At 51.2% G+C, this 17,188-nt stretch overlaps 4 protein-coding genes across 4 annotated transcripts; 3 read left to right on the plus strand and 1 right to left on the minus strand.

The window, feature by feature from the left end:
* The first annotated feature begins 1,928 nt into the window (after positions 1-1,928).
* LOC113146979 (mucin-1-like) lies at positions 1,929-5,125 on the plus strand. Its single transcript, XM_026335945.1, has 4 exons — positions 1,929-2,115; positions 2,366-3,380; positions 3,532-3,615; positions 4,819-5,125. Exons 1-4 carry the CDS (start codon positions 1,929-1,931, stop codon positions 5,123-5,125), a joined length of 1,593 nt encoding a protein of 530 aa, XP_026191730.1.
* Positions 5,126-5,200: 75 nt separating this feature from the next.
* LOC34622611 lies at positions 5,201-6,918 on the plus strand. Its single transcript, XM_026335953.1, has 2 exons — positions 5,201-5,645; positions 5,759-6,918. Exons 1-2 carry the CDS (start codon positions 5,201-5,203, stop codon positions 6,916-6,918), a joined length of 1,605 nt encoding a protein of 534 aa, XP_026191738.1.
* Positions 6,919-7,069: 151 nt separating this feature from the next.
* Positions 7,070-10,728, minus strand: LOC34622610 (mannose-6-phosphate isomerase). The gene is made up of 6 exons (XM_026335963.1): positions 10,702-10,728; positions 10,195-10,351; positions 9,587-9,948; positions 8,779-9,505; positions 8,511-8,545; positions 7,070-7,108 (listed from the first exon to the last, which is right to left on the minus strand). Exons 1-6 carry the CDS (start codon positions 10,726-10,728, stop codon positions 7,070-7,072), a joined length of 1,347 nt encoding a protein of 448 aa, XP_026191748.1.
* A 537-nt stretch (positions 10,729-11,265) lies between these two features.
* Positions 11,266-13,562, plus strand: LOC34622609. Its single transcript, XM_026335970.1, has 6 exons — positions 11,266-11,335; positions 11,529-11,853; positions 12,032-12,140; positions 12,284-12,388; positions 12,676-12,806; positions 13,484-13,562. The coding sequence occupies exons 1-6, from the start codon at positions 11,266-11,268 to the stop codon at positions 13,560-13,562; spliced, it is 819 nt and encodes a 272-aa protein (XP_026191755.1).
* Positions 13,563-17,188: the final 3,626 nt, after the last annotated feature.

Raw genomic sequence — 17,188 nt, forward strand, 5'->3', positions numbered from 1 at the left:
CACAAGGCAATTTATGCTCTGTATGTCAGGGTGGTTCGGTGCGCGTTGTGGCGATACACATTTTGATCAGAAGCCGTGAATATCTCACAAAAGTCTGCCGAGAAATTCGAAGGAGAAACGCAGGCTTACATAAAGGGCATTGTGCAAAGCAAAAGCTGCCAGTCGGAATGCGTAGGGCTTCGTGAAGACAGATTTCTCGATGGTTCTACTCTTGTAGAATGCACTGGGTCACCTGCAGGGATCTAAGCTCCAAGAGTTTTTATTTGGCTTCACATTTTTGTAAGAGTAAGTCTTTTGACGGCACTAACTGGCTTGCATCTTCTATGTTTTACCAAGGGCCCAAGAGGGCAGCGAATGGGGAGCATGCTTTCTCAAAAGATTCGGTTGGGACGCTGGGGGAAACGTCGACAAGGCCCTATAATTTCATAAGAGGGATGCCGAAGGAGCTAATAATTCGTGATTTCACAGCGACTTGTAGACTGAATCCAGAAAACTTTCGTTATTGGGTGCATTTAAACAGATCGAGGACGGCCTAAGAGGATCTTGGTCACGCCCCTCCGGCGTCCCTGCAGGAAGACACTTTTCTGCGGACGCAGTAATTACATCATAAAGTAATCGAGAGCTGCACCAGAGAACACCCGCTTTTTCCTGCTTGCGCCAGCTACTGTGCGCGCAGCTGCACCCTCTACGCACTGCAAATATTCACAGCTCCTAGCACACAGCACCGAGCACATAAGCAAACAACATCGCATCTCCACCTACCGAGCTCAAATTACTTTGCGAAAGAAAAGACGTATAAAAATGGGGAGAAAATTAGTCATTTCTCCACCAGTTCTCAGCTTAAATATACCTTATGTAGTAGAAGGTGCCAAAGTTTGTTTAATCCGCTAGATGGGGGCCAAAATCTATGGAGACAGACACTCAGGACAGCAATGACCCTTACTAGCCTTTAGCTGTATCAAGCTGGGTCAAGGCATTCGGCTTAAAAGTACCTTCGCCCGATTATCGGGGTACACAGCGCTGTGTAGTATTGCGTTATAGGGGTGAGACTGTCAAACTGAGTGCCTTGTTAGCCGAAGGCCCTACAGGGTTTTCAGTGCTTTCAGTGTTTGTGTTTACGAGGCGCCCTCAGTTTTTCAGAAAGACCAATGCGGGTGCGAGTGTTGTGCTAGCTCTATAGAAACTGTCTCCCCATGGGGATTCTAGTTGAAGAGCTACAATTATTGGTTCAGCTCTATAAGGCATAGCTGACGACTTATTGTGCTGTTCACGGAGGTTTTCTTATAGAGAGCCACGGAAGAACACGGAGGCAGTTCTGTTGTCCATCATCATGAATTTCGTCAATGAAAGCCCAGCTAGATCTACAGTAGTTGAGAGGATGCGAAAACAGGAAGCAGGGAAGAAAAAGGTATTAGCGTATGGCATGAATAAGACACAACAAAAGGTCGAACATTTAAAAATGTGGACGAAGCATGTCTTCTTGCTTGCTATGGACGTGTGGTTCTACATCGGTCAACTGTCGCTACAGGCGACAAGGCCAGTGAGGCGGGAGGCTCGGTAGAGCAACCAGGCAAATTGCAGGGTGTTCTCTCCTATTGATTAAAAACAATAAAATTTTTGGGTAACTTTTCTTTCTGTTCATATTTTTTGCAACTTAGCGGCAAAGTACTGGTGATCATTCATGAACCGGATAATCTCAGAGCCGTTGCTCGTTCCCCGAGAGTTACCGTGCGGTCCTTTGTATTGGGGCGTCCACGCCTTCTCTTCTAAGCGTGTCCATAGAAATATTGTGCAGTCACTTATATCGGTTGTTTCTGAGTAGTCTGGGTGTTGATCCTCATGAAATTCCCTAGTGAGAAAGGGCCACCTTGAGCCCTTTTTCTGTGCGTCCCACACCACGGAACGCAAAACGAAACTATGAGTCGAAGATGAAGCCCTTCTCTCTAAAAACGGCCGTCTCGGCCCTGACGGTCCTTGTTCTCTCTTCCTTAACAAACGCCTCCAATCCGTTGCCCAAAGGTAGCTTGCCCTTTGAACTCCCAAGTCCAAGACCATTGGAAGGTTGCATGTTTAGATGCTCGTGGAGGCCTTCGCTAGACTATTTTCCGTCTACTGGTGCCTTAGTATAGATCGAATCATTGTTTGTGCTGCATGTCTCGTGGATAGATCTCCGGCTGAACCCTGCTAAATAGGTAGAAGCCCACGCAAACTGCCGTTTCTGCTAGCTATCCCCCTTTGCATCACCGTCTTCTCGGTTTACTCCTTCGCAGATTGTTGCATGCAGTAACATGTCTGCTTACGCCCAAACGATTGTCTGCTGATTAGTGCACAATATCCTAGGACCCCCTTGTTGCGCTGTTTGCAGCAAGCCACGACTCCACTGGAGCTGCAGAGGGCCTGATCTCGCCCAGGAAGAATACTTTTGTGCTTCCCGCAGGAAACATTGGCGACTACAGTGTATTTACAGAATATGGGAGAAACAAAGCCGATAACCTAAGAGGGGAGAGTGCCCAAATCTCTGCCTACCCCTCCTGGTTACAGGAATCAACTTCTCTACAGCTGCAAGGTCCCAATCCCAGCGGAAATTCGGACAGTGCTGCCGATGCTTCCAATAAGCAAGGCAATAAAGCACCAGGTGCTCAGGCAAGTGGCGGGTCTAAAGAAAAAGACGCTGAAAAACATGACTCCAGTGGAGACGAAAGTGACAGCTCCAAGAGTACACATCCTGCACTTACAAAACTGGGCAACAGCCCTAAACCCAAACCTAAGGGCAGTCCCAAAGGAATCCCTCCCAAGAAGCCTGTCCCGACTCCCCGGAAATACTCCCCCAAGAACAAGAACGTTCCCTCTCCTGCACCCCGTAAAACAACCCCCACTCATTCCCCCGCGCCTGGCTCTCCCAGCAGTGCACACGCCTCTGGAGCGCATGCATCAAGTCACGCCGATGCGGATAAGGCACACGGCGAAGCTGAAGCGTCAAGCGCCGGTCAAAGTCAACAGCATGCTCAGGGGAAGGGGGACGATGATTCCAGTTCTTCACAGGAGGCGCAGGCTTCAGGTGTACCAACTGATGGGGAAGGGTCAAAACACCCCGACACGCAAGCTGGTCCTATTACAGTCACTGCTCAAGTGCATCATTCTTCGGGCGACTCTTCTGAGGAAGCTGGAGGTGCAGGGGCAGCACAAAACACACAAGACGGAGCATCCCATGACAGTCCACACGCCACATCAAGTGCCGCTCTTTCGGGAGGGTCGGCAGTCCTTGGCGATGGCGATGGCATAGACGTCTTATCCACGGAGGATGAGGCAGACGAACCAAAGAAAAAGGGAAGAAAAAAAAAGAAAATGTCGCTAGGTGTAAGCAGAAACGCAGGCCTGATGCATGTGGTGTATTTGCGTGCTTATGTACATCAAATTTGTGGTGTGTACTGTGCAGCAGTCGGACATTGAATTGCATTCTTTCTCAGTTATACCAGACGCTCCACTTTCCTCATATTCTTTTTTTGTAGAATTTTTTTTCTCGCGTGCGAGGAGTGTTTTCGATGGAAAGATTCCGAAGGACGATGAACAAGGAAGAAGCAATCCAAGTCTTCATCCAAACGGAGGAGGCAAAAAGTAAGTACAAAAGAATGCCTTGCTAAAATACGGAACATGTGTGATGCATGGAGACTCTTTTGTTCCGTGAAAAATATATATATATATATATGTATGTATATGCTGACCTGTAGGCAACCTATCAACAGGTTGGTAATCCGTCTTCCACGTTCATCTGTTTAGTGATTCAGTTTTCTCGTTGAGTTGTGCATTCTGCGCTGCTTACTTGCTCACGTATATGCGAGTTCAGGTTTGCTTGACTGCATTAAAGTCAAACCTCTTCAGGAAATAGAGGCCCTCCTTAAGACAACGTGCTCCGGGTTGGAGGGTAACCTCCAAAACGCTTGCAAGCGTTTGGAAAGGCTTGCAGTGCAATTTATGGAACAGCTAGCGCAAGGATGCACAAACAAACCAATGCATCGTAAGTATATATGCATAGAACAAGCAAGAGGGATACAGAGCTAGGAGAGGGGGAAAGGAGAGAGAAGAAAGGCGAACGCTAGTTGGGATTGAGAAAGAAAAGGACGACATGGGAACGTCTAGGATATGAGTTGTACGTCATGGGAGGGAAGGAGAAACGAACCAGAGGCATTCACATCCCCTTGTTATTTTAAGGGATGAATGGCCCGGCTATTGTGAAAAAATAAATGCAGAAAGGAGCAAATGCTGGAAAATCATGTTTCTCCGTTTGTTCTTCTTTCAGTTTGCTTAGAGGAGGACATAACACTGCCTTTGATTCATCCCCTCTTTACAGTCTCAGACCCCACAGGTATTTTTTTTAAACATAGAAATAGGTACAGGGACGCTCTCTTCAGTTCAAAGCGCTTGCCTGGGGGAAGGTTTGAATGCGGCCAGTTGTTCGTATTACTTTGCGCGCTTTTATTCACTTATTTTGTTTCTGCCTTCGCACTGTTCCTATTCCTTGTTATTTTTACGACTGGCTCGACTGTGGTGGGTAGCTGCCTGCATAAAGAGGCAAATGAGTCCTAGGAAGGTGCTCAGACACTTGGCGCCCCTGTTATTTCCTCTCATTCCCTGATTTTTCTAGAGTTTCCTTGCTGTGTCGGGAATATACACTTTTTTTCCCTCTATGTCCCTCATACTGTCACCTTATCAGTCTCTCTCCTTTCTTCCACATCCTTTCGTTGTCTTGGCTTTCCCCTGCTTGTTTCTGCTCTCCTCAGTTTCATTCGGCCTGCGCGCCTCCGAGTTTGACTTCTCAAGATTTACGCATCCCATCACAGAAGAAGAGGAGCCAGAGAAAAAGCACAAGAAGGGTAAAGGCAAACGAGCTTCGAAAAAAGCAACCAAAACAAAATTAACAGGCAAAGAAGATAGTTTCTTCTGTGGGAGTGATTTGGGAACCTTTTACAGTGGAGTCCGCGACTTGCATAGCCAACTCGAAGCCAAAACAAAGAAGGTAACGCGCAGATTCTGGAAAAGAAAGAAGACGAAAATGAAGGCTGTCCAGGTGCGTAACCTTGCACCGACCGTATGGGGGAAGTACGGACAAAACAGGCTTTCTTTATGATGGTCTTTTTCACCTTTTGCGTGCCTCGACTGTTTCTCCTGCCTGCGCGTTGGCATCATTTCTTAGGGATTAGCGATGTCAGGTGTATACGCCTTGGCACAGCCACCGCAAGTGGATGCTGTGTTCGCCAAAGTTTTGATAAGTGCCTTAGACCTTTCACAGTGCCCTAAGAAGGCCAAAGTACTCGTGCCGGCTGGAAAAGGGTCACCTTACAAGGTAAAGATGGAGGAAGTCAGGAACAAGGTCTTGCTTGAGCATCTCGAAAAATCTCTCAAGATTTCTTCAGTGAGCGGCAACCCAGTTGCTGAGTACAACGCAAGCGTACGAGACCTCTTCCTCGCGGGCATACCAATGCTAGAAGGCTTGGGCGAAATGGCTGAGGGGAAAAAAGACGTATTAACACAGGTTTCACAAGCGGTAGGGACGGAAATGCAGCAAGAACTCGACGATATAATACGTGAAGAATACAGCACGGTGTTAACGACGTGTACGTCCATGCCTGACAGCATTACAGTCTCAAGCACATAGCTTCAGATAGTTTATGAGAAACAAACTCAAAGGGATAGCCGATCTGTGGCGCCCTCTCATTGCAACACTGCTGCGTCCGACATGCCCATTTTTGTGCCTTTCCAGCCGTGAAACTGTTGTTAGTCTGCTTCCCAGTTTTCCCTGTAGCTCTGTTTCTGACCCATTGCTGGAAAAATTGCATGAAAAATTTCAAAGGCAGTTGCAAGCATTCCATGTGCTCTAGCGAAAGCCGTTCCGTATCTTTGCACGTGAAGAAATGCAACAGCCTATGTTTCTTGCCTTGTGCACGCACAATCTGCAAAACCGGATCCTTCTACGCTGGATTTGGATGTTGTTTGTTGCGTTTCGCTTCCTCAGATTTGGAGAAAGCAGGCAAAAGAACTTCCCGGTTCAAGCGGGTGCTTGCCAGAAACAAACTCTTACGGAAAATGTTCGTTGGCCTTCTGAAATTCATCTTGAAGATTTGCCTGCCCTTCTTGAAGAGAAACAAAAGAACCCACAGTGCCTCAGCAGCGAGACTGGAGCGCGGAAGAAATGCTTCTGTTCTCCCCTTCTTGGGGTTGTACCCTGGATCCATGGCTTGGGCCGAATTCGTGAAGGCATTTGTTCGTGAAGTCGTTTTATCAGGGGACAAAGCGAGTGCTCGGCTGGAAGGCGAACTGGTGAAAGCGCTGCTAAAATCCTATTTTAGCAGAAAGAAAGCGGCGCTGAGCAAGGTGAAGAGGAAGGCGAAGAAAGCAGCCAAGAAAGCAGCCAAGAAAGCAGCCAAGAAAGAAGCCAAGAGAGCCCGAAAGAGAGGAGGGAACGCGGCTGATGGGGTGCTGGCGGCTACGGCATTAGTGCAACTGAGCAAAAGGAGAGGCACCCCTGCGTTTTCATCGCCAGTCCGCCGTCTCGTTGCCGCGGAGCAGCCCTATTTTGGAAAGCTTTTGCGTGTTCAGGGAGCTTCTTCTTCCCTGCTGCAGTCAGAGGGGGAAGGTGTACATAACGGACGTCACAAAAAGGGGAAGCGCTTGCTGATTGGTCTTATACTCTTGGGTCTTGTCGGAATTATGATTTTAGCGAGTGGTGCAACTCTGGGCCTCTGGGTTCCCATAATGGCGCTGACAGTTTCTATAATTGGACTGGTGCTGATTGTAGTGATGAAATTCTTGAAGGCTAGAAGTCAAACCTCACAACATGGAGAGGAGGATTCTTCTACGGACACAGATGACGACCAGGAGGCTGGATTTGAGGGCGAAGATAATGATGCCTTCGAAGAGTGAAGAGGTTCAACGGGGAAGCAAGGGTATGACGCATGCAAGTATGACGCATGCAAGGAGGAAGGACGTGGTGCCTGGCTTCTGCCGTAGACGGCGCAAGAGCCATGCCACAGGGAAATTAGGGGAGAGAAACGTGATGAAAGCGAAGGCAGCGTTATACGGCCTTCTTAAGGATTTTTGCAGGTTCTGAAGTCTATGGGAATACTGTCTTGGGTGCTAGACTCTGAAATTTTCGGAGGAAAACACGAACTCTGTTTCGCACCACTTATAAATATGCGTGGGCGTAAGCATAGCGCCACAAGAAGGAAGGGAGGCCTGCGCCGAATGCCAGCGTTTCGGAGTCCGTCGCAAACGCGATGACGCGAAAGAATTCGCTTGGCCTTATCTATGTGTGTCTAGTGTGTCTAGCGTGTTGCGTAGAGTTCAGTTAGGCTCTCTCCGCAATTGAAAAGTGACAAAGAGAGGCACCGAGAGATACATAGAGAGAGGTGCACGCAGTACATAGCACAGCGAGACAAATAAACCCCTCGCAGAAACACGTTAGGCGAAGACAGTGGAAGAGGCCACGAAGCGGCGGCTGACAGAAATAGGCAATACTTTTTTAAAATGGAAAGCGAGGGCGCGCGCGAGAGAGAAAGAGACACAGAGACCGTCACAGATCACTGTAGCAGGTGTTCAGTTATTCCTCCAGTGACAAGGAAGGCCAGCAGGTTGTGCCTGTTCGGTTCTGGATTGTCGTGCTGCAACAGCAGCTTCGCCAGACCGTCTCTGGCTGTTTCTCTCTGTGTCGGATTTTTAACGCCATCTTCAGCTTCGAGCTGTGTGCAGTCCTGAAGGCCGCAAATCGGTAGACTGCGAAGAGCGCACTTGTGTTTCAGGAAGGCTGCAGACACTCCGCGCCGTTGGTGCCGCACGGAGGGGGAACGAAAAGGCTGCAGAGGAGGGTAAAAAGAGACGCAGCCGAGAGACTGCCCGTCCACTTACCAAGACTACGGTTGCCTCAGCAGCAATGTAAAAGATGTCTCCAGTGCGGAGACAGACAGCAACCTCGTGCGATTTCGAGTGTATGCGCATAGCCGCGCGAAAAGGCGCCCAAAGGACAAGCAATACACCTGGAGTTCGGTGCAGAAGCTCCAAGGAACGCTGCAGAGAAACAGCGCAGCAGTGGCAGGCAGGCACGCGCAGGTGGTCAATCCTCTCTCTCTTTCTCTCTGTCGGATTCTTATCTACAGGCGACGTCGAAAAAGCTATTTAGGAAACGTCCGGAGGCTTAAGCATTTAGGGTCGGCACAGACTGAGCAGCCGAGCGGCAGAGAAACGCGCGCAGTACAGAACTCCGGGAAGCGCCAGAGGGGTGGATGATACAAGCAGCACTGCTCTTGTTGCTGTTGCACTTGTTGCTGCTCTTGTTGCTGCTCTTGTTGCTGCACTTGTTGCTGCTCTTGCGGGCTAGAGTCTGTTGGGGGCATGCAGAGGCGCCGCAGCAGGGTAAGCTGCTCTTCCGCGCCTTGTGGCATAGCTGCCGGGAAAGTGCGAGCAGGAGCTTGCAGCAGAGGAGAGAAGTCTAGAGATTGCAGCAGCAGCGGAGCGTCTACTTTCTTGGAAGTCAGACCGCCCCTAATGACATTGTCTGAAGTCGCCATCAGTTCTACGCAGTGCCCTGCAGAACCGCAGCAGCAGCAGTCCCCGAAGGAGCAGCAGCAGCGACAGAAGGCTGTGTGTGTCGCAGCGGGAAGGTACAGGAGACGGCTCTCTCCAGAGGAAGTGCACGCACAGCGCCATGCAGCACGGCGAGCCATCCTCGGCTCTGCCTCGCTTCGACTTCGAGCAAGGCCGTCCATTAGCAGCAGCAGCGAATCTGACCTTTGAGGTAGCAGTGCAAGTAATTCGGAGGAATGAAGAGCGCCTCCCCGTCCTTCAGCAAGACCAAGTTCAAGAAGAAGGCAGCAAAGCAGCCAATGTCGGCTGGATACGCCTGCAAAAGCTGCAGAGCTACCCACTCCGCTTCTTGCTGCAGCTGTGGCTGCGACGCTCTTGTGGGGTCTGGAGGCGGCTCCTTCAGAAGTCGCGCATGCAAGTCTTTGAGAGCGGCTTGCTGCTCTCGAATCCGACTGTGTGCCTGCTGGTTCTGCTCAAGGTCGATCTGCAACAGGGCAGCGAATGCAGCCTTGAGCATATGAGCTGCTTCCTTTCCGTCCTGGTGCTGCTGCTGCGGGAGCGTTTGAAACTTCCGACCGACATCAGACTGCATAAATTGCTGACCAAGTGCCTGTCTCAGTTCTGGAGTTTGTTGCAGCAGTGCAGCGACTGCCGCTGGCTGTCTGAAGCCTGCGAGAGCTGCAAACTCCCCAATCGCGATCGCCATCTCAGGTTTATGATTTGCATCACGGTACTCCAGCGGCTGCTCCGCATGCAGCCGTGCAGCCAAAGCTCTGTCTGGGTGTGACTGCAATGAAAGCGGAGTCGCAACGGAGAGAACCTTCAGCAGAAACGGCAGGCCAGAAGCCTCTCTTTGCTTCTCCTGCTGCGTATGTTGTTGCTTCTCCTGCTGTGCATGTTGTTGCTTCTCCTGCTGCGTATGTTGTTGCTTCTCCTGCTGCGTATGTTGTTGCTTCTCCTGCCGCGTATGTTGCTGCTGCAAATGCTCCATCAGCGAGAGAGGGGGGCACACCGGTGCAGTGACTTGCCTTTGGGGGCCCCTCGATAGAAAGGCATCCGCCTCCACGGGCATGACGTATGCACAGCCATTAGGATGCGTTCCTATCCACAACTCCGCGAAAGGACGGGAGTCTGTGGATCCTCCTTGCTGCTCCCGAGACGCCTCTTCCTGTGCATCATAGTTGATGCAGCCTTTTGTGCGCTTCGCAAGGGCCGCAACAACTGCGGTGTCTGCTGGGCATCCCCACGCATACCGCTGCACGAACGGCAGCACTCTAACGACAGCCTGCTGCGGCAGGCTTTCTTGGGGAAGAGCTGAGCAGAGAGGCAGATCCACAGATATACCCAACGTAGACGTGTATACAGATACACATACTTACATACTTACACATACACATACTTGCACATACACATACTTGCACATACACATACTTGCACATACACATACTTGCACATACACATACTTGCACATACACATACTTGCACATACACATACTTACACATACACATACTTACACACACACATACTTACACATACACATACTTGCACATATTCATACTTACACATACTTACACATACACATACTTACACATACACATACTTGCGCAAAATTACACAGCGCGTGGAGGCAAACACGAAGGCTGGCACCGAGGGTTGGTGGGCAGCCGTTTCTGTAGAGGCCTCGGATTTTCGCTTTGCCGCCAACGGGGGTGCTCTCAACGGCTCAAGCTTACCCATGGTGTCTGTTTCTGCAGCGAAGGTTTTGAGTGTAAACTCCTCCAGAAACACGCTCACGGGCAAAAAATCAAAGTCAAAAACTTCCAAACGTGCCAGGAATCAGCGGGCTATGTGCTTCTCCGGCTAAGCCGGTGCAAAGACCCCTGGTATCGGCGCAAGCTCACACGCAAATTTTACGGTATAAAGTAAGGTGTTTCTGAGGCTGCTGCAATTTAGCTGCACTCATAAGGCCCTTGCTGCTTGAGCCTCTGCAGCACCTTGCAGGGGGCCCTTCGCTGACTGCTGTACCTCTCGCTGCAGAAACCGATTGGGGGCCCCTCGAGAGGCCCCTTCCCCCTCCTCCTTTCGCCCCAGGAGATATACACACACGACACACACAAATACTACGCTTTCGCAGTTAGCTCTGCATGCGCCATTTTGCTTGCGTTTGGCCTCGCTGTATGCAGAATCCACCGTAGAACCCTTTACACATCAATGGTGGACATTCGTTGTCGGGCTTCGGCTGGGGGCGGCAGGCATTGAAACGAGCTTCTTCATGAAGCGTAGGAAGTAAAAAGTAGAAATTAGATGGCCAGTTCTAGAAGGTATCGAGAGAGGAGTTCGTGCGTGTTGCGGAAGCGAATGGCAGCCAGTCCTCGGCATTCTGAACGCTCCTTGCCCATGGAGCCGTGCGACTCCGAAGCAGCCGCATCAGGTACACTATGCCGGCTTTTCAGGGTTGGGGTTCCCGTCAGCGGCGGCAGCAGCGGCTTTATCAAAAGATGCTTCGACTTGGTCATGATGAAAGTTCAGATTCCTAGCCCCTTCCGCCACTGGCTCCTAGCGGCGGTAAAGCTGAGAGCGAGAGAGAAATGGCGAGGCCTCATCATCATCCCCTTCAGTGTAGCGTGGAGATTCGATTGTGAATTCATGTGCAAACTCAGGGTTGGTGGTTTTCGTGTTTCTCAGATTTCATGTACTGGGGTCGCAAGCGGCGCATCCCGCACACGGAGGGACTTTTTGCGTCGTTCGTCTTTATCCCGGGTCTGATACTGACGCGTTTGCTCAGAATAAATCTTTGAATAATACTGGATCCCCCTTAAATGCAGCATCCATCGTGGAGGTGGTGGTCGGGGGGGGAGGGCTGCTACTGCGGGAAAGATTCCCAGTAGAAGCACTGTTGCTGGGAATTCTGTTGTGTATTTGAAGGCGGCCCTTGGCTGTTTGTGTGTTGCAGTGAAGGGCAGCAAACTAAAGAAGCAAACTCAAATGTGTGTCGACTGTCTCGATTCTGTAGTTTGCCGCGTTCTAAAGCAGCAACAGCATGCCCGCCATCAACAACAGCAGCTCGAAGAGCAGCAGCTGTTGCGCGTGCAGCCTTGGTATCTGCGCCTAGGGACTGCGGCATCAGCGGGGGGAAACAAGAAGCAGTGTACACATGCTGATACTAGTGATCCTCAGGAGTATGCGCATTTAAGCTTATCCCGACTTCTGCTGCTGCAAGACCACCTGCTGGAGGCCTTTGTTGCAGCCCTCCGTAAAGCCCTTAGAAATATTCAAAGGTGCTAAAGCCCTAAATTTAAAGTTCCTGCGCGTGGAATTCACCCCATTAAGCAGCAGGAGTAGCAGCAGCCTGTCCTCTACCGCAGCATGAACACACCTGTGGGCGAGTCACCCTGGCCTCGCTGGGCTGTATGTACAGAGGATCTACGAATCATGGCTCGGGATTTTTGCGTTCAGCTTTTCGCTAGTCCTAAGTGCGTCTTCGCTTTGCTTCCTGACCAACGAGGATAACTCGAGGCTTTTCGCGTCCCTCCCCGCGCAAACACCGAGCACCAAACGACAGCAGGTAAGCAGCGTGAGAACCCCAGGGAAGGAAGAGCCACACACAAAGGATGCAGCCAGCCTTCGTTCTACGTGCCCGCTTCCTTTTAAAATATAGCACGCAAGGCTGCGAAGGAGTGCTGTGGGGTGTGGCTTTGTGTGGAAAAGCTCGAGGAGCTGTTCGCTGCAGTAGACTCGGTCGTTTCGGCGTTTGGATTTTTACCGTTTTGGAGGCCTTTGAAGCCTCATGTCTCCCTCGCTGCCACCTCATTGGTTAGCCGGTGATCTTGCTGCTGCTGCCGCTTCTTCTTCGCCCTGCTGCGTTGCCGCTAACCCGTGTCGTGCTCACTGCGGGCAAGACACGCTGTTTTTGCGCGTAGCTGCGCGGTTCGATGGACTGCCATTGCAGACAGGCTCAGTTTCTGGTGCCTCGGCTGCTTCCTCGAATGGGAAACAGCCACGCAGACTCCGATGGCAGGGCGCACATCGGCAAGTGCAGTGTTCAGCAGGTGCCAGAAACTTTGGAGTGGGCAGAATTTCATGTGCTTTGTGTTTCGCAGGTGGTGACCCCGACCATTGAGTTTCTCAAGCAGTTTGCGGATCAAGAAACTGACTCCAAATGCAGCAACGGGAGCACAAGTAGCTCCAAGGGGGGGTGGTTCCTGCTGGCTGAAGGGCAGGGGCTAGAAACGCTCCAGCAGCAGTGTTGCAGCGGCAAGACCAGCAGCCTCCGCACGAGCAGCAACAACAGAAGTGTCGTTGGCAAGCAGGGCAGCCAAGCGAAAGACAACAGCAGCACGGGGTTACGCGATGTGTGGGTGGAAGTGGATCGCGTATGCGTGACTATCGGAAAGCGTACAACCGAGATCAAGCTACACGGAAAAACAGCGCATTGCTACGCATGCAGCAGCACTGTGTGCTGTTGCGGCAGCAGCAGCGATGAGAGCGCTGCCGATCTGAAGGCACTGGGCCTGTCCTGATGGAAGCTGCCCCTTGAGCTCCAGCAGCGGGAACAATTGCAGCAGCAAGAACGCTTGAAACGACGCGACTGCGGCTTGAATTGCTACTGGAGCCGGCAGGGCTGCTCTAGCCAAGGGAGGAAGGCGCAGTCTGTGCGTCTCTATCCGCTTTTCCCCCGCGTCTATCTACACCGAGGTGTGCTAACCCGAGCAGTCGGGGTCTTCACGTTAAATTTTGTAGCATAATCAAGTGTTTTGTGTGGATGTATGCATGCGACTGTGCGCGTTGGCGTATGCATACTGCTCGCCGGCGCTAAGCTATTCTCTCTCTTTCTCTCTCTCCCCTCTAAGCTTTCCCTCCCCACCTTCGAAGACGCACACACACATGTATTTACCCCATCGTAAGGAGGCTTTCTCTCGGTTCCTTTTTGATGTGTTCCTCAATTAAGGCTTGGAGCCAAAATTCGGCATTCCTGCACATCCCCTAAGCAAAAAACCCCGCATTGTCTATTGCGTTGCATCGGAAGCCGAATGGACTAACACACTTACACACATCCAAACAAGGCCCCATTCGGGCAGTCCATCGCCTTCCTTGTTCATCAGGGGATTTTACAGATAGCTGGCCCCACAAGATAATACGCCTTCCAGGTTCTTTACTGATTCTTGAACAAAGCTCGACCAAGTAAGGGGCCGCCTGAGGCTTCATCTCGATTCTCCCCTATTCCCGCTAGGAGGCCACTCTGTGCACGGGTGCTGGCCCTCCCCCTGCGCGTCTTGAATTCTCTCTGAAGCACTTTTCAGAGAAAACTTTTTAAAATCTTTGAACCCCCTGCACGGACCTTTGCTGCTCCTCGAACATCGTAGGCGATAGCAGATCCATATATATATATATATATATACATACATAATATAAAGAGAGAGGGAGCACTAGTCTAGACGGCACTGACCAGTCAGAGACCTTTCCCCCCTTCATCCCCCTCATCCCGACAACAGACACCCGGCGCAACGGCCGCCTTCCAAATTTTCTCGCCAATGCCAGCATAGCCACCGCTCCCCCCCACCTTCTGCCAGAAATCCACTATGCTGTTTCGGAGGTTGCTGAGCTGGCGGGGAAGCCCCTCCACAGTGTCACACATCCTCTGTCTCCCAACAAGGCCCAAGGCGCTGATGTCACTCAGCGCCATGAGCCAGCCAGCACAGAGCAGTGCCACCCACTCTCGCCATGCGTGCAGCAGCTCCATTTCGGGCTGACCCTACAAATCCTCCTGAAATGCCTTCGTTCCTTCCGACTCTTCTTCCTCCAGAAAAGCACGAGCCGCCATGTTGCCAAGCTGATTACGAACAAAGCGATTTAGCCAAAAAAGCACCACGAGGATCACAATGGCTCCCACCAACTTGGGAGCGCCACTCCTGAAGCCACAAGCCACAGCGCGCACAATTTAGCCATCATGGATTATTACATGTATCTGTTTACATGTCCATACTATGCAGACAAGCAGACAAGCTTGCGTATATACATAGTACATATATTTACATATATACATACATACATATGCATATACATAGATATATACGTGCAGCGCGATACAGAAACCTGCTGGGGGTCGCGTAAAAAGGCCAAAAAGGAAGTCCAGAACAATTCAAATGCCCCTTTAGGAAAAAAACACTCAAGAACACCCAAATCGCATACAAAGCCCCGGCTTACCGCAGATGCCTCGCTCGGATCTTCCACCTTGGCGTCGGTTGCTTCCTCGCTCTTAATGACGACTGCTGATCTCCTGATGCAACAGCATCCGAAGGTGAAGTCGCCCCGAAATCTTCATCTGTTGCACTGTCTTCTGCCGTATCTCCTAATCCTAGTGTGGTCGGTGGTTCTGAATCCGTGCGCAGCTGTGTAAGCCCCTTGAGGTGTTTCCTGAACTTCTTTTCGAGAAGCTTAGTCGAAGATGATGCACTGTACGCATCTAGAGCCACTGCCGCGGAGGTTAGCGCCGTTTCTGCCACAGCCACTTGCGGAGAGGCCTCTGCTTCTGTAGTTCCTACTGCATCGCCGTAGTGTAGTGAATGGGCTGTCGCTGCCACAGCTGGGAGTACCACAAGAAACAGAAGGGGGCCCTTCAAAGAGGCCAAACTCCCATAAAACTGCATTTCAAGGATAATTGTTACGCGTGAACCATGCCTGATGCAGCTTTAGCCTTTCCTGCACACTGGCAGCAGCTACTGAAGATGCAGTTAACGTGGTGGCCAGGGCGCTGCCCATGCAACTGTCGCTTTAGTTGCCGTTAGTACCGGACCCTGATTGCGCTGGCTCCCTCAGATCTGCGCGTATACCGGGGCGTTTCTGCGCCGCAGTGCAGCCGAAGAAAGCAGCAGCGGCAGCGTGCAAGTGAAGCAGCGAGGAAGGAAGACGGATGGTCCGCCCGCGTGAGACTTCCTATTCCAACGCCACTACCCGCGTGGACGACTGATTCCGGCCTCCTAGGTAATAGAGTATGATTTCCTAACGAACAGTTGCACCCGCAGACCTCTTTCTGGAGCTCGGCGCTGTGCACGCCTTGCAAGTGGTTTCGAGCTGATGGCCTGTGCTTGCAATGACAGAAGCGGACCTAAATGCAAACACAGGCTGCATCCTCCGAACATCATACAGTTAATCACATTTAGAGTTCAGAGGTTAAAATTAAAAACCCCAAAAGTAGCAATGTGCTTCGTCCATGGCAGGGCGACTGTCCCAATTGCAATGAATCGTTCCCCCCTCCATGCTCTGCGCATTTCAATATTGCGGATTGCGCTTTTTGTACGGCTCGGACTTCACCTTTTGTACGAAGTAGACGTTTACTGATATTCAATGGGGCTTTTGGGGCTCCTTGTCAATGTGGCAGACCGGTGAGCCGCCATGACCAACTGGCCTCCACAGATGAGCTCTCAGCCCTTCTTCCCTGTCGCCACTTCTGCTTGCCTCTCATTACTAATTCGCGCGTGTTTCAAGTGCACCTTCTACCCCCACAGACGCACCACTGCTTTTCCCCCCCTGTTACTGGACGAGCGCAAGCAAGCAGCAGGCTCCAAGCCCATGGCATTATATCCCTGTGGCTTCCTTCCTCGGCATTACAGCAGATCTCAGGTCTCCCTGAAGATCCGAAGGGATGCTAGAGGTAACATCCCCTAGGTAGTCGTGATCCGTGTCCAGGTTAACCTTTTTAGGAAGCAGGCCTTATGCTGCGCCGTCAGCCTGTACAGCCCAGGTGGGAGGGTGAGTGCTCTTCATCCTTCAAAAGCGTGCGGCTCACGTGAGATGGACCCCTCGGGTTCCCAACCAATTCGGTATACTTACTGAAAAATTGGTAAAGAAATGACTGATTCATTGATCTGTCCGTTCATCTTGTCTACTGCACTGGTCTGCGAGCTCGCTACAGGAAGAAGGAAGATCAATAGTTGTGCACGCCTGCGCAAAACGCTCCATGCAACAAATTGTGCATGCTCGAGTTGTGCAGTTATGCGTAGCCGTCTTTCCTCATGTCGGGAACTTTGAAGGGTGACGGCAGGGGAAGAAGGCGGAAGCTCATTTCCTAAGAGTTGTAGTCCATTCCTAGGTGTTTCCGAAGCCTGCAGTTGATTGCCCCCACAGCGACCATGGAGAAAGCGCTACATACAACATCTCGTTCAAAGCTCCAAGCAGTCTAAAGCGGGTGGATGCACACCTTTTTAGAGTTTTTCCTCTTGATGGACCGTAGCTAAAAAGGGCCTTCTCTTAGCTCCTCGCTTCAGCTCGCATGCTGTTGCTGCGCGGCGCTTTCTGAGTTTCTGACAGCACCCGACGGCTTGCGGATTACGGGCGAAGTCGTTCTGTAGGGGGCCGGCTCGAAAGCCAGTTGGCTAGGAACTGCATGAGGAGCGTTGCGTCTCTAGAAAGAGTAGTAAACATCACCAGGAGTAACAGCACCCACTAAAGGCAGGTGTCGAACTAAGTAGGTGCATGGTGGGTAGCGCGTGGCAACTTGCATGCCTAGCAACTCTTTAGCCTGTGTTGCAGAATGCTGGAGAACGTAAACGGCAGGCTGTCATCGAGCATTTGCCGCAGCAGTGCTCCCGTCTGCTGCTGCTGAGCACATGGTGC

This window comes from Cyclospora cayetanensis, unplaced genomic scaffold (assembly GCF_002999335.1).
Source record: "Cyclospora cayetanensis isolate NF1_C8 unplaced genomic scaffold, CcayRef3 CcayRef3_contig_117, whole genome shotgun sequence".
Taxonomy (NCBI): domain Eukaryota; phylum Apicomplexa; class Conoidasida; order Eucoccidiorida; family Eimeriidae; genus Cyclospora; species Cyclospora cayetanensis.